Source organism: Ochlerotatus camptorhynchus, unplaced genomic scaffold (genome assembly GCF_037179485.1).
Source record: "Ochlerotatus camptorhynchus isolate MF236.1 unplaced genomic scaffold, CSIRO-AGI_Acam_v1.1 ptg000323l, whole genome shotgun sequence".
NCBI lineage: Eukaryota > Metazoa > Arthropoda > Insecta > Diptera > Culicidae > Ochlerotatus > Ochlerotatus camptorhynchus.
The window spans coordinates 2,029,074-2,041,567 of record NW_027040811.1 but is presented as its reverse complement, the minus strand read 5'-3'; the positions used below and the strand labels follow the sequence as shown (position 1 = coordinate 2,041,567).

General features: G+C 38.5%; 2 protein-coding genes across 6 annotated transcripts in view; one reads left to right on the top strand and one right to left on the bottom strand.

The window, feature by feature from the left end:
- Positions 1-12,494, bottom strand: part of jus (julius seizure) — a 452,703-nt gene that overhangs the window by 183,828 nt on the left and 256,381 nt on the right. The window lies entirely within an intron of this gene.
- LOC135707918 (ATP-binding cassette sub-family C member 4-like) overlaps positions 1-12,494 on the top strand; it is a 30,782-nt gene that overhangs the window by 3,605 nt on the left and 14,683 nt on the right. The window contains exon 3 of the mRNA XM_065229836.1: positions 6,619-6,823. Coding sequence (XP_065085908.1) covers positions 6,619-6,823 — 205 coding nt within the window. The remainder of the gene's footprint in view (positions 1-6,618; positions 6,824-12,494) is intronic.

Here is a 12,494-nt window from a genome sequence, read left to right as displayed (position 1 = left end):
GATATTCTTGAAACTTATGGGAAGCTCTCCAAAATTCTAGAAAGCTCTCAGAATTTCTGGGAAATTCAAGAATCTTCTGAACAGTTATTGGAAGGAACTTCAAGAAAGTTTTAAGAAATTGTGGGTCGTTCTTGTTTGTTCTTCGAAGTGCACACATCTTTTAGGAATCTGATGGAAAATCTGGGAAATTTTCGGAAATTCTGGTCAGTTGTCAGAATGTTTGTGAAGTCCTCGAAATGTGTAGTAAGTTCTCGGAAAATCTTAAATTTTCCAAGAGGTTCTCGGAATGCTTGGCAAGGTTTCGGAAATTCAGGAAAGCTCTCGGAACTGATGGGAAGTTTTCAAAAATTTTGGGAAATTCTCAGAATTTCTGGGAAGATTTTGATTCTTCTGAAACGTTTATGGACCTTCCGGAATGCTCTCGGAATTTACGGGAAGTTTTAGGATTTTTTTTTGTAAATGAACGGAAGTTTTTGCTATCTTCTGAGATATTCTTGGAACTTATGGGAAGCTCTCTAAAATTCTAGAAAGCTCTCAGAATTTCTGGGAAATTCAAGAATCTTCTGAACAGTTATTGGAAGGAACTTCAAGAAAGCTTCAAGAAATTGTGGGTCGTTCTTGTTTGTTCTTCAAAGTGCACACATCTTTTAGGAATCTGACGGAAAATCTGGGAAATTTTCTGAAATTCTGGTCAGTTGTCGGAATGTTTGTGAAGTCCTCGAAATGTTTAGTAAGTTCTCGAAAAATCTCAAATTTCCTAAGAGGTTCTCGGAATGCCGGGCAAGGTTTCGGAAATTCAGGAAAGCTCTCGGAACTGATGGTAAGTTTTCAATTAAATTTGGGAAATTCTCGGAATTTCTGGGAAGATCTTGATTCTTCTGGAACGTTTATGGACCTTCCGGAATGCTCTCGGAATTTAGGGAAAGTTTTAGGATTTTTTTTTTGTAAATGGATGGAAGTTTTTGCTATCTTCTGAGATATTCTTGGAACTTATGGAAAGCTCTCTAAAATTCTGAAAGCTCTCGGAATTTCTGGGAAATTCAGGAATCTTCTGAACAGTTCTTGGAAGGAATTTCTTGAAAGCTTTAAGAAATTGTGGGTAGTTTTCGTTTGTTCTTCGAAGTGCACACATCTAGTAAAAGCCAGACGGAATATCTGGGAAATTTTCGGAAATTCTGGTCAGTTGTCGGAATGTTTGTGAAGTCCTCGAAATGTGTAGTAAGTTCTCGGAAAATCTCAAATTTTCTAAGAGGTTCTCGGAATGCCGGGCAAGGTTTCGGAAATTCAGGAAAGTTCTCGGAACTGATGGTAAGTTTTCAAAAATTTTGGGAAATTCTCGGAATTTCTGGGAAGATCTTGATTCTTCTGGAACGTTTATGGACCTTCCGGAATGCTCTCGGAATTTACGGGAAGTTTTAGGGTTTTTTTTTTTTGTAAATGAACGGAAGTTTTTGCTATCTTCTGAGATATTCTTGGAACTTATGGGAAGCTCTCTAAAATTCTAGAAAGCTCTCAGAATTACTGGGAAGTTCAAGAATTTCCTGAACAGTTCTTGGAAGGATCTTCTAGAAAGCTTTTAGAAATTGTGGGTAGTTTTCGTTTGTTCTTCGAAATGTTCACATCTTGTTAGAATCTGACGGAAATTCTGGGAAATTGTTGGAAATTCTGAGCAGTTCTCGGAATGTTTGTGAAGTCCTCGAAATGTTTAGTAAGTTCTCGGAAAATCGAAAACCTTCTAAGAGGTTCTCGGAATGCCAGGCAAGGTTTCGGAAATTCAGGAAAGCTCTCGGAACTGATGGGAAGTTTTCAAAAATTTTGGGATGTTCTCGGAATTTCGAGGAAGATCTTGGGAAGATCTGGAAATTTTATAGAACTTCCGGAAAGCTCTCGGAATTTTTGGGAAGTTTTAGGTTTTTTTTTTTTGTAAATGAACGGAAGTTTTTGCTATCTTCTGAGATATTCTTGGTACTTATGGGAAGCTCTCGAAAATTCTGGGAAGCTCTCAGAATTTATGTGAAGTACTCAGATTTTCTGGGAAGTTTTTAGAAATTCTCGTCAACATCGGAAATGAATACATTGTATCAAAACTACGGTCGCATCACTGATCAAGGTGAATCTTGAACTGATATTTTTGGAATTTTTGAGAAGTTCTCGGATGTTCTGGGAAGTTCTAGGATTTTTAGATAAGTTCTCGTTTACTGTGGAAGTTCTCGGTAATTTTCGGAATTTTCGGAATTTCTTGGAAAATTCCGGAATTTGTGGGAAATTCTCAGATCTTCAGGAAAGTGCTCGGATTTTTTTTTGAAAAGTTCTCGGAATTTCAGCGAAGTCCTTGATTCTTCTGGGAAGCTTATGGAGCTTCTGGAAAGCTCTCGGAATTTTTGTGAAGTTTGCGGAATTTCTGAGATAATCTTGGTACTTATGAAAAGCTCTCAGAATTTTTGGGAAGTAATCGGATCTTCTGGAAAGTTTTTAGAATTTATCATGGATCTGCTAGGAAGTTCGACGGTCTTCTGGGAAACTCTGGAAATATTCAGGACGTACCGAGACCTATAAGATCTAGATTTAAGAGTACTCGGAATTTTTGAGACGTTCACAGAACTTCTGGGGAGTTCTTGGATCTTCTGTGAAGTTCTCGAAATTTATGAAAGGTCCCCGGAACATCTGTGCAGTTACCAGATCTTCTGGAAAGTTATCTAATATTTTTGGAATTTTTGAGAAGTTCTCGGATGTTCTGGGAAGTTCTAAGATTTTTAGATTAGTTCTCGTTAACTGTGGAAGCCCTCGGTAATTTTGGGAAGCATTCGGAAGTTCTGGAAATGTTTCGGAATTTTCGGAAGTTGTTGGAAAATTCCGGAATTTGTGGGTAATTCTCAGATCTTCAGGAAAGTTCTCGGATTTTTTGAAAAGTTCTCGGAATTTCAGCGAAGTCCTTGATTCTTCTGGAAAGCTTATGGAGCTTCTGGAAAGCTCTCGGAATTTTTGTGAAGTTTGCGGAATTTCTGAGATAATCTTGGAACTTGTGGAAAGTTCTCAGAATTTCTGGGAAGTACTCGGATCTTCTGGGAAGTTTTTAGAATTTATTATGGATCTGCTAGGAAGTTCGAGGGTCTTCTGGGAAACTCTCGGAATATCTGGGACGTACCGAGACCTATAAGATCTATATTTAAGAGTACTCGGAATTTTTGAGACGTTCACAGAGCCTCGGGGGCATTCTTGGACCGTCTATGAAGTTCTCGAAATTTATGAAAGGTTCCGGAACATCTGTGCAGTTACCAGATCTTCTGGAAAGTTATCTAATATTTTTGGAATTTTTGAGAACTTCTCGGATGTTCTGGAAAGTTCTAAGATTTTTGGATAAGTTCTCGTTTACTGTGGAAGCTCTCGGTAATTTTGGGAAGCATTCGGAAGTACTGGCAATTTTTCCGAATTTTCGGAATTTTTTGGAAGTTTCCGGAATTTATGGGAAATTCGCAGATCTTTAGGAAATTTCTCGGTTTTTTTTAAAGTTCTCGGAATTTCTGCAAAGTCCTTGATTCTTCTGGAAAGCTCTCGGAATTTTTGTGAAGTTTGTGAAATTTCTGAGATAATCTTGGTACTTATGGAAAGTTCTCAGAATTTCTGGGAAGTAATCGGATCTTCTGGAAAGTTTTTAGAATTTATTATGGATCTGCTAGGAAGTTCGACTGTCTTCTGGGAAACTCTGGAAATATTTAGAACGTACCGAGACTAGCATTCGGAAGTACTGGAAATTTCTCGGAATTTTCGGAATATCTTGGAAGTTTCCGGAATTTGTGGGTAATTCTCAGATCTTCAGGAAAGTTCTAGGATTTTTTTGAAAAGTTCTCGGAATTTCTGCGAAGTCCTTGATTCTTCTGGAAAGTTTATGGAGCTTCTGGAAAGCTCTCAGAATTTTTGAGAAGTTTGCGAAATTTCTGAGATAATCTTGGTACTTATGGAAAGCTCTCAGAATTTCTAGGAAGTAATCGGATCTTCTGGAAAGTTTTTAGAATTTATTATGGATCTGCTAGGAAGTTCGAGGGTCTTCTGGGAAACTCCCGGAATATCTGGGACGTACCGAGACCTATAAGATCTATATTTAAGAGTACTCGGAATTTTTTAGACGTTCACATAACTTCTGGGGCGTTCTTGGATCTTCTGTGAAGTTCTCGAAATTTATGAAAGGGCCCCGGAACATGTGTGCAGTTACCAGATCTTCTGGAAAGTTATCTAATATTTTTGGAATTTTTGAGAAATTCCCGGATGTTCTGGGAAGTTCTAAGATTTTTAGATTAGTTCTCGTTAACTGTGGAAGCCCTCGGTAATTTTGGGAAGCATGCGGAAGTACTCGAAATTTTTCCGAATTTTCAGAATTTCTTGGAAGTTTCCGGAATTTGTGGGAAATTCGCCGATCTTTAGGAAAGTTCTCGGTTTTTTTAAAGTTCTCGGAACTTCTGCAAAGTCCTTGATTCTTCTGGAAAGCTTATGGAGCTTCTGGACAGCTCTCGGAATTTTTGTGAAGCTTGCGAAATTTTTGAGATAATCTTGGTACTTATGGAAAGCTCTTAGAATTTTTGGGAAGTTTTTAGAATTTATTATGGTTCTGTTAGGAAGTTCGAGGGTCTTCTGGGAAACCCTCGGAATATCTGGGACGTACCGAGACCTATAAGATCTATATTTAAGAGTACCCGGAATATTTTAGACGTTCACAGAACTTCGGGGGAGTTCTTGGATCTTCTGTAAAGTTCTCGAAATTTATAAAAGGTCCCCGGAACATCTGTGCAGTTACAAGATCTTCTGAAAAGTTATCTAATATTTTTGGAATTTTTGAGACATTCTCGGATGTTCTGGGAACTTCTAGGATTTTTAGATAAGTTCTCGTTTACTGTGGAAGCTCTCGGTAATTCTGGGAAGCAATCGGATATTCCGGAAAATTTTCGAAATTTTCGGGGAATTTTTTGAACTTTTGGAAGTTTCCGGAATTTGTGGGAAATTTGTGGGAAAAATCAGATCTTCAGGAAAGTTCTTGAATTTTTTTAAAGGTTCTGGGAATTTTTGCGAAGTTCCATATTCTGGAAAGCTCTCAGAATTTTTGTGAAGTTTGCGAAATTTCTGAGCTAATCTTGGAACTTATGGAAAGCTTTTAGAATTTCTGGGAAGTAGTCGGATCTTCTGGGAAGTTTTTAGAATTTATTATGAATCTGCTAGGAAGTTTGAGGGTCTTCTGGAAACTGTCGGAATTTCTGCGACGTTCCGAGATCTAGAAGATCTAGATCTAGTAGTATTTGGAATGTGTGAGAAGCACACAGAACGCCTGGGAAGTTGTTGGATCTTCTGTAAAGTTATCGAAATGTTGTAGAAATCCCCGGAACTTCTGGAAGTTCTGCAATATTTTTGGAATTTTTTGGAAAGTTCTAGAATTGATAGAGATTTTTGAAAAGTTCGTGAAAATTGATTGACTGATTTCTTTCGTGTCATACCACGGAATTCGCTCACTAGGAGCAGCTCCACGCCAAATGACCAATCGGAACAACGAGATCTTCTGTGATTTGCATGAAACTTTGCGTAATTGTTCGTTATGGGCAATGATTTACAGTTTAGCTAAAATTCGACCATTTTGGAACTTGTAAAGTTTTCAAAGTGGCGTCTTTGAAATGTTTCAAAAAATTGTACCACGAAAAACAGCACTTCTGATCGAAATGACGTGTGAGACCAAGTTGGGCTTTTGAGGAAAATAAAAAACTTAAATATCTCAAAACGTCCTTGTTAATAACTGTGGAAGAACACTAAGTTTGTGGTTGAGGACAGGCAAAACGGTCCTATAAAGAAGCGTAAGCATTCAGGTAGAAGAAGAAGAAGCAGATGTAGGAAGAGTTAATCAAGCTTCAAAGTAGCTTTCTCATAAGCCTATGGCCACAGGATTAGGACGAACTGGAAATCATTGCAGCGGCAATAAAAAGTCTCATTCCTCATGTCATGAAAGGCTTCAGAGAGAAGGACTTGACACGTTCGGCAGAGTGGTACTTCTTGCGAGCTATTATTCACTTTTCCAGCAACTCAAGCCACCGTCGAAATCCCACTTGAATAGAGACTAGAGAGAGAGGAAAAAGCATCCCTTTTACTCTAGAGCCCTTGCACCTTTCGTTGTCGCCCCAATCGAACCCATAGAAGCACGTCCTTTCAATAGAAGGCGGCAAAAAAGAGAGACGAAAGTCAAGCACCAGTTAGATAGGACGGGGTAGGCGCTGAGTAGGAGTGCCGGGCTCTGTTTGGTATTCATGGAAAATGGTTTCATCCCAGCGCCTCTTTGTAGGTTATGCTACGCAATTTTCTTTGAGTCTTTTTGCCTTCGGTGGTAGACTATAGACGTAGAGGTGGTAGTCAGTGTTTTATTGTTCACTAAGTTGTTGTTCTGCGCACACACACACACACGTGGAAAGAATAAGAGGTTAAACATAATCTTGTTTTTGTTTACTTCCCACGTAACCGCCGAATGATGCATAATAGAGCCATTAGCGTCAGCTGGTGCCACCCATCCAGAGGAGATGACTTCTTTCTGCAGGCACTCAGTAACTCATTCCAAATCCGCTTATCAACCGCTATAATTTCCCGTTTCAGAATCGCTCAACCGTTCCTGCTAGGCCAATTGATTCTGTATTTTGATCAGGCAGACTCTTCGCCGATCTCCGAAGCGTACCTGTATGCGGGCGGACTGGTTCTGACCGTGGTCGCCCCGTTGGCCATTTTTCATCTGTACCAATTGTTTCTGCTGCAGGTGGGCATGAAGCTGCGAATCGGATGCTGTGCGCTTATTTATCAAAAGGTAGGTGGTCTCCGGTTTCAACAGAGATAGAATTAATGAGTGAATCGAATGAATGAGAGCAGGAATGCAATTTCGGCTGGCTGGAAATGAATTGCCTGTCACCGCTGCGGTTATTGTCCAGCGGAGTGGCACAATAAGCGGAGTGATGGAGTGTCGTTCTGTCGGTGTGGTCTTCTGTGAGGGACGTTTTGCGGAAGTGGTTTATCAAACAGCGAGCAGCGTAGAAGTCAGTAGCATTGGTAAGGTGTGGGATTTCAGTTTCCGCTGATGAAGTGCTTTTGAGTTCCATTGCTTCGCAATGGGATTCAAAACTGTTAACGTGTATAAGTTGAAAACACTCAGGCTTTCCAATCAGATTGAACGACTTTTTGCAGTTTAGGCTGATTTCGTTAACTGGTTAGCATATGCTTTCAAAAGAGGCGATGAATGCAGGAGCCGAATGAGCTTTCCATGTTATATAGCACACACTAACAGACGTAGTTATCTTTCTCCTCAGTCATCGAACATTTAACGTTCAATTTAAATCAGGGTTGCTTCCACTCACTTCGCTGTAAAAAAATATGGAATTGGATATAATGATATTTTGTACTTGTGAGGAACATGAAGCAACAATTTCGCTATCAGAGAGTCACAATCACCGATTTAATGATTGGTGAGCGTTCACTCAGAGTGGGCCCAAGGAATTTCCCTCAAAAAATATCTACCTTCTTTGAAGTTCTCTGTATACGTTTGAAGTTCTCGATGCTTATTAACCGAAGTCTTTGAAACTTTTATAAAATTCTAGTCGCATAATACCATAATGTCTAGGAACTTCTTGAAAGTTCCAAAAATTATTTGATGAAACTGCTCTGAAGTTCTCGGAACATCTATGAAAATAATGGAACTGCCTAAACATCTCTAAACTTCTCTGAAGATCTCGGATTTTGACTATCGTTTTCCCGAAGCTTCTCGGAACTGGGATGTTCTCAAAGTTAGCCTGAATTTCTCAAAATTCTCCTGAAGTAAATAGTACTTTCCTGTAAATGTTTGGATTTCGGTGCAATGTCTGATGTTTTCTAAGCTTCTCAGGACTTCCCTGAAATTGCCGGAACTTCTTTAAGATTATCGAAATTTTCCTGAAGTTCATGAAGCTGCCCTGAATTGATCAAAACTCTCAGCAGGGCCCGCCTACCCTATTTTCGAGCCATTGAATATGACGTCACAAAAACGCATGATGGGATACATATAACATTGACTATTTCGACTCGAGATTTGACTAGATTCACCTGGAAACCCAGCACTGAACTTTTCAGGAGTACTATTTTATAATGTAATCTTCGAAATTCAATCGGTTTTAAACCCTGCCAGGGGCCGCCTACCATCTTTTCGGGCCGTTCAATATGGCGTCACAAAACCGTCCGATGGGCTGTATATAATATTGACATTTTCGAATCGAGATTTGGCTAGGTACCCCTCAGTACCCAACGCTGAAATTTTCAGAAGTACTATTTTATAAGGTAATCTTCAAAATACAACCAGTTTTAGACCCCGCCAGGGCCCGCCCACCCTCTTTTCGAGCCGTTGAATATGACGTCACAAAAACGCTTGATGGGCTGTATATCACATGGATGTCAATGAAAAGCATTGGTGTATTCAGCAAAGTTGTATATTTTAATGATGCCAACAATTTCTTAGAACATGATAAATTGATCAAATTTGAAAAAAGCACTAATTAACTTAAAAAACCAATATTAAGGTAGTCTTAAAAGAAAATCTATTATAGCTCTACAGAGTTATGATGTAGAAATTTGATGTCTTTAGCAAATGTTCATGAAATCAACTGCTCTGCAACTTTGTGCAAAACATGGAACCATTATCTCGTAACTGGAAAAAGTTAGAATTTGGATGTGTAATACTAGCTTAAAGATTATTCAGGTGTGTATTTCAAAAGATGCGAGTTATAATTTTGAGCAACTTCTCCCAAGACACCCAGTCTCTAAAACGTCGAAAAAGGGTAGAAAATATTTTTGACCGTCTTTATTCATATTCGTGCCACTGTGCGATGTTCCTGAAATTGCCCTAACATTAATTTAACTGCGCTAAAGATCTCTAAGCTTTCAGACGTTCTCTACACTTCCTTGAATTTCTCGGAACTTCTGTGGAGGTTCGATTTTTTTTCTTAGGTTCATTGAACTTCTTCTTCTTCTTCTTCGCATTTCAAGCTTATTGTATATTGCATATTAGCTTATTGCGTGCTCTCAACTTAGTGTTCTAGATGCACTTCCACAGTTATTAATTGAGCGCTTTCGATGCCTGTACCATTTTTGCATTAGTATAATTGTGTGGCAAGTACAATTATACCCTATGCTCAGGGAAGTCGAGAAATTTTCCAACCCGAAAAATTCTTAGACCGGACCGGGAATTGAACCCAGCCACCTCCAGCATGGTCTTGCTTTGTAGCTGCGCCTGTACCGACTGAGCTAAGGGAGGCCCCCTGAACTACCTGATGTTATCTGGACTAACTTGAATTTCTCGGTACTTCTGTGAAGGTTGTCACTATTTTCCTGAATTTAATGGAACTGTACTTAAGTTCTCGAAATTCACCTTATATTCCTTTGGAGGCGAACCAGCCTAAGGCTGAAAGCCTCCTAAATAAAGCTAAATAATAATAATAACCTTATATTCATGGAATTGCCCTAAATTAACGTAGCTTTCCTTAAGAGTTTTAAACTTAACTGAACACAACTAAAGTTCTTGAAATTTTCTTGAAGTTAATGGAACTGCCCTGAAGCTATTCGTTCTTCACAGAAGTTCTCGGGATTGTCCTGAAATCTATGGAACTGCAGCTATCGTAACCACCCCAAAAAGGAAGTTTTATTCCTATTAGCTCTGGATGTTCTATAAGTTCTCGGAACTACCCTGAATTTTTCGGTACTTCATTGAATTTATTAGAATTTCCAACAAACTCGAAGAGGTTCTTGAAGTTTCTCGCAATTTTTCTGATGTTAATGGATCTAATATAATGATTTCTAAACTTTCCTGATGTTCTCGGAACTTCCTTCTAGTTCTCGCAATTTTTCTGACGTTCAGAAGACTCACACATTCTTCGAAGTTTTCTGGACATTGGTTTTGGAACATCTGTAACGCTCTTGCATTTTTTCCCAAAGTTAATCGAATTTCCTAAAAAAATTTCGAAACTTCCATACAGTTCCCAAACATTTTCAGATGTTTATGGAACTGCCCTGGTGATCTCAGACCTTTCCTAAATGTATTTAAACATACCAGAAGTTTTCTGGAGTTTGTCTTGTAAAATTCCTGAAATTTTCTTGAAGCAAATGGAGCCATCGTGAAGTTCGTTAATATTAATGTAAATTCACAAAATTCTTCTGAAGTTCATGGAATTCAACTTACTTCTAGACTACCTTTTTGTGGAACTTTTTGAAGGTTGTCACTATTTCCAGGAATTTACTGGTTTTACGTTTTTGAAATTGACCAGAAATTCTTGGAACTTCTCTGAAGTGCTCGCCATTTTCACGCAACTGCCCAAAATTCACATAGCTTCCATTAAGGTTTTTAAACATAACAGAACTCAACTAAAGTTCCTGCAAATAGCGGTCCCAAGTAATTATTTTGGTTTTATGAGGGTTCCGTAGACCATGATTTGAACTTGTAGAATTCTATAAAACCTCTATAAAGCTTACAATGTTACTTGGGGTGCCAGTGGTGTAGTGGTAAGCGTGATTACCTCTCACTCCAGCAGGCCTGGGTTCAATCCCAGTCGGCACCGCCGGGATGTTCTGAGACATAACATCTCTGAGTTCTCGAAATTTTCCTGAAATTTGAAGCTATCGAAACCAACCCTAAACGATTTTGAAGCTTCCCTGTAGCTCTGGACGTTTTTGAAGTTCTCTAAAAATCGTCAGAGAAGTCCGAAGCACTTGTGGATTCTCAGAACCTCAGACAAGCTAGTTCTCGATATTTTCAAACAAACTCATAAACCTTAAGGGAAGTCCCGATAACTTCAGGAAAGTTCAGACTTTGGGAATAATTTCTTTAAATTCAGGACAGCTCCGTGAATTCTAGGAGAATTTAACGAAACTTAAGCACAGAAAAGTAGTGAGAAGTTTAGAAAAAATCATGCAGATTTTGGAAACATAACAGAAGTCCAGAAATTTTCAGGGAGAAATTTCAGAGAAGTTCAAAGAACTTGTGGATACTTAATAGCAATTCCAAGAACCTCAGACAAGCTAGTTCTCGATATCTTCAAACAAACTCAGATATCTTAACGGCAGACCCAATAACTTCATGAAAGTCCAGACTTTTGGATAAGTTTACAGATCTGAAAAGGATAATTCCTATAAATTCAGGATAGCTTCATGAATTCTAGAAGAGTTTCATTAGAACTGGACAAACTTTCCGTTAGCCTCCGGAATCATAGTATCTTGCATTTTGGAAGACTTGCATACAAGTTTTTTTTTATATAAATGTCCTACTAGTACTACTGACTTAGTCATGATATACTCAAACCTGGACTTGCCGTGAACCTACCCTAGGAATACTTAGATCAGGATTGCAAGACTACAGTGTAGTTATCACCAAAAATCTACCTTCGGGTTCCAAAAGTAATGCAAATCTAAGGCAGTTTGAAGGCAAAATTTAACGACTTTAAGGACAAGTTCGGAGGAACTCCAGAACAAACCATGAGGCCCGTTCAGATGACTGTAATGTAATCACATGAAGGTCGAGTCTTTTTTTTTATCCTATTTGACCTGGAACTGGTCTACTTCAAACTCGTCCAGAACGACGGAAAAGTTGAAATATTCTTAATACTAGGTTCCAATGGCCTCAGGGCAGTTCCATAGATTTCTGGAAAATTTCATGAACTGTTCCATTGAATTCAGGGCTGAACTGAGAACTTCAAAATAGTTCCATGAATAACAGGAAAATTACGGGAACTTCAGGAAAATTACCCTAAATACCTATATCGAGAATTTTACGACAGGTAAAACTTTGACATAAATTTTCAGGACAGTTTCATTCATTTCAAGGTAGTTCCAGAAACATCCTCAGATAAATAACGGGGGTCAGGGAAGATTTAGAGTCATCCACATATTTTTTTAATTTTAAGGAAGATCCGAGAAAATACTAGGGATTTCAAAAAAAAATTCATGAACTGATGAGTGATGGGCATATGGGGCACTTCAGGGAAGTTTTGAGTACTTTAAAATGCTTCCATCAGGTTCATATTTTTTTTTAGAAATTCCAAGATCCTCAGACAAGCTAGTTCTCAGTATCTTCAAACAAGCTAAGAGATCTTAATGACAGATCCATTAACTTCAGGAAAGGCAAGACTTTTGGAGAAGTTTAAAGATCTGTAATGGATAATTTCTATAAATTCAGGAGAGCTCCATAAATTCTAGGAGAATTTGTTCAGAAAACTCTTGAGAAACTTGCGTTCAGAAAACTCATGAGAAATTTAGGGAAATACATACGTATTTTTGGAAAAATAACAGAAGTCCAGAAATTTTCATGGAAAAACTTCAGAGAAGTCCAAAGAACTTGGTAATACTTTATAGAAATTCCAAAAACCTCAGACAACCTATCTTTAAACAAGCTTAGAGATCCTAAGGGCAGCCCTAATAATCTCAGACTTTTGGAGAAGATTAAAGATCTGTAATGGTTAATTCCTATG